The sequence below is a fragment of the Empidonax traillii genome, unplaced genomic scaffold, assembly GCF_003031625.1.
Source record: "Empidonax traillii isolate 1590-97213 ecotype Southwest subspecies unplaced genomic scaffold, ASM303162v1 scaffold4981:size9035, whole genome shotgun sequence".
Taxonomy (NCBI): Eukaryota; Metazoa; Chordata; class Aves; order Passeriformes; family Tyrannidae; genus Empidonax; species Empidonax traillii.
In genome coordinates, this window is record NW_020960174.1 from 7,142 (window position 1) to 9,035 (window position 1,894).

The 1,894-nt window shown below is 65.2% G+C and overlaps 1 protein-coding gene across 1 annotated transcript in view; it reads right to left on the minus strand.

The window, feature by feature from the left end:
- Window positions 1-1,799, minus strand: part of LOC114073018 (solute carrier family 27 member 3-like) — a 6,671-nt gene extending 4,872 nt beyond the window's left edge. Inside the window, exons 1-4 of the mRNA XM_027910824.1 lie at window positions 1,535-1,799; window positions 1,280-1,438; window positions 368-492; window positions 3-156 (exon numbers count right to left, since the gene is read on the minus strand). Of these exons, the coding sequence (XP_027766625.1) occupies window positions 3-156; window positions 368-492; window positions 1,280-1,438; window positions 1,535-1,799 (703 nt within the window). The remainder of the gene's footprint in view (window positions 1-2; window positions 157-367; window positions 493-1,279; window positions 1,439-1,534) is intronic.
- Window positions 1,800-1,894: the final 95 nt, after the last annotated feature.

A 1,894-nucleotide genomic window follows, 5' to 3' on the forward strand; every position in this document is an offset into this window, starting at 1 on the left:
GCCGGTGTAGTTGAAGAGGGTGACGTTGCCCTCGCTCATCCCGTAGGTCTCCACGATCCTGACGGGCCCGAAGCGCCTCTGGAAGCTCCTCCAGACATCGGGACGGAGCCCGGAGCCCACGGCCAAGCGCAGCCCGTGCTGCCGCTCCCCGGGGCGCTGCGGGACCACCGGCACCTCTGGGGGACCCCCAAAATCTGGGGGGGTCCAATGAACCCTCCCGGTTCCAAAGAACCCCCCCGGTTCCAAAGAACTCCCCTCAGTGCCGCTCCGGGACCACCCACACCTCCCCAAAATCCGGGTGGGGGGTGTTTTCCAAAGAATCCCCCCCTTTTATCCCGATTTCCCCCCCTCCCCTCCCCTCCCGGACCTGGGGCTGGTTGACGAGGTACCGGCACAGCTCCCCGATGTACTGGAAGACGGTGACGCCCTCGGCCCGGCAATCGTCCCAAAACGTGCTGGCCGAGAACTTGTCCCTCAGCACGCACGTGGCTCCTGGGGAATCCCGGGAAAAGGAGGGTGGGGAAAAAAAAGGGGGATCAGCAGGGGATGAGGGGGGGGAAGGAGGGGATCAGCCTGTAAATCTGGGTTATGGGGATTTCTTGCAGCTGAGAGTCGGGGATTTCGGCCGAGATTTGGGGATTTCAGCTGAATTTCAGGGATTTCAGCTGAATTTCAGGGATTTCAGCCGAATTTCAGGGATTTCAGCTGAATTTCAGGGATTTCAGCTGAATTTCAGGGATTTCAGCCGAATTTCAGGGATTTCAGATGAATTTCAGGGATTTCAGCGCCTTCCCGAACTGCTCTTTTATGTTCCCCGGTCCGGAATTCCGGAGGGCAAAGACACCACCCCAAAAGAAGCCTTGAGATGGCCCCAGCAGGACAGGGAGGGTTGATGACGATGATGATGATGATGAAGATGAAGGCAGGACAAAGTGTTGTGTGGGGGTTTTTTTTTGGGACCACCACACCCCCCCTAATTCTTGGTTGGTCCTCTCCCCGATCCCCCCGAGGGTCCCGGCCCCTCTCCCCGATCCCCCCGGGGGTCCCAGTCACTCTCTCCGATCCCCCCGGGGGTCCCAGTCCCTCTCCCCGATCCCCCGGGGGAGTCCCAGCCCCTCTCCCCGATTCCCTCTGGAGGGTTCCGGCCCCTCTCCCCGATCCCCCCGAGGGTCCCAGCCCCTCTCCCCGATCCCCCCGAGGGTTCCAGCCCCTCTCCCCGATCCCCCCGAGGGTCCCAGCCCCTCTCCCCGATCCCCCCGGGGGTCCCAGCCCCTCTCACCGATGCCGAGGCAGCCCACGACGCCCAGCAGGGCCCCCGCCATGTGGTAGAGGGGCAGCGCCAGGTACACAACGTCCCCTCGGGAGGCTCCCACCAGCTCGTAGAAGTTCAGGCACATCACCGACTTGAGGTGGGACACTCGGGCGGCTTTGGGGAGCCCTGGGAAGGGGGCGCGGCGTTGAGACCCCCCCCCCATCCCATAACCCCACGATGCTCCCCCCACCCCTCCCTCCCTCCCCCCCGGGCCGGCCCCACCGGTGGTGCCCGAGGTGAAGATGAACAGGCAGGTCTCGTTCATGTCCCGGGGCTCCCAAACGTCCTCGGGCTCCAGCTGGTCCGAGGCCTCGTCCAGCAGCTCCTGCAGGGCCACGACCCCCGGCGGGTACGACCCCCGGCCCAGCACCCACACGGCCACGCCATCCTCGCGCAGCGTGGGCAGCAGCGGCTCCACCGACCCGAACAGCTCTGGGGAAAAGGAGGGAGGGGGTCGTGAGGGACCACCCTGCTGTCCCCACCCCATCCTCGCTCCCCTCCCGTATCCCCCGGGGGTCCCCTCCCCGATATCCCCCTCCCGGTGTCCCCAGCCCCTTCTCCCGCGGTGTCACCCCCGTTACC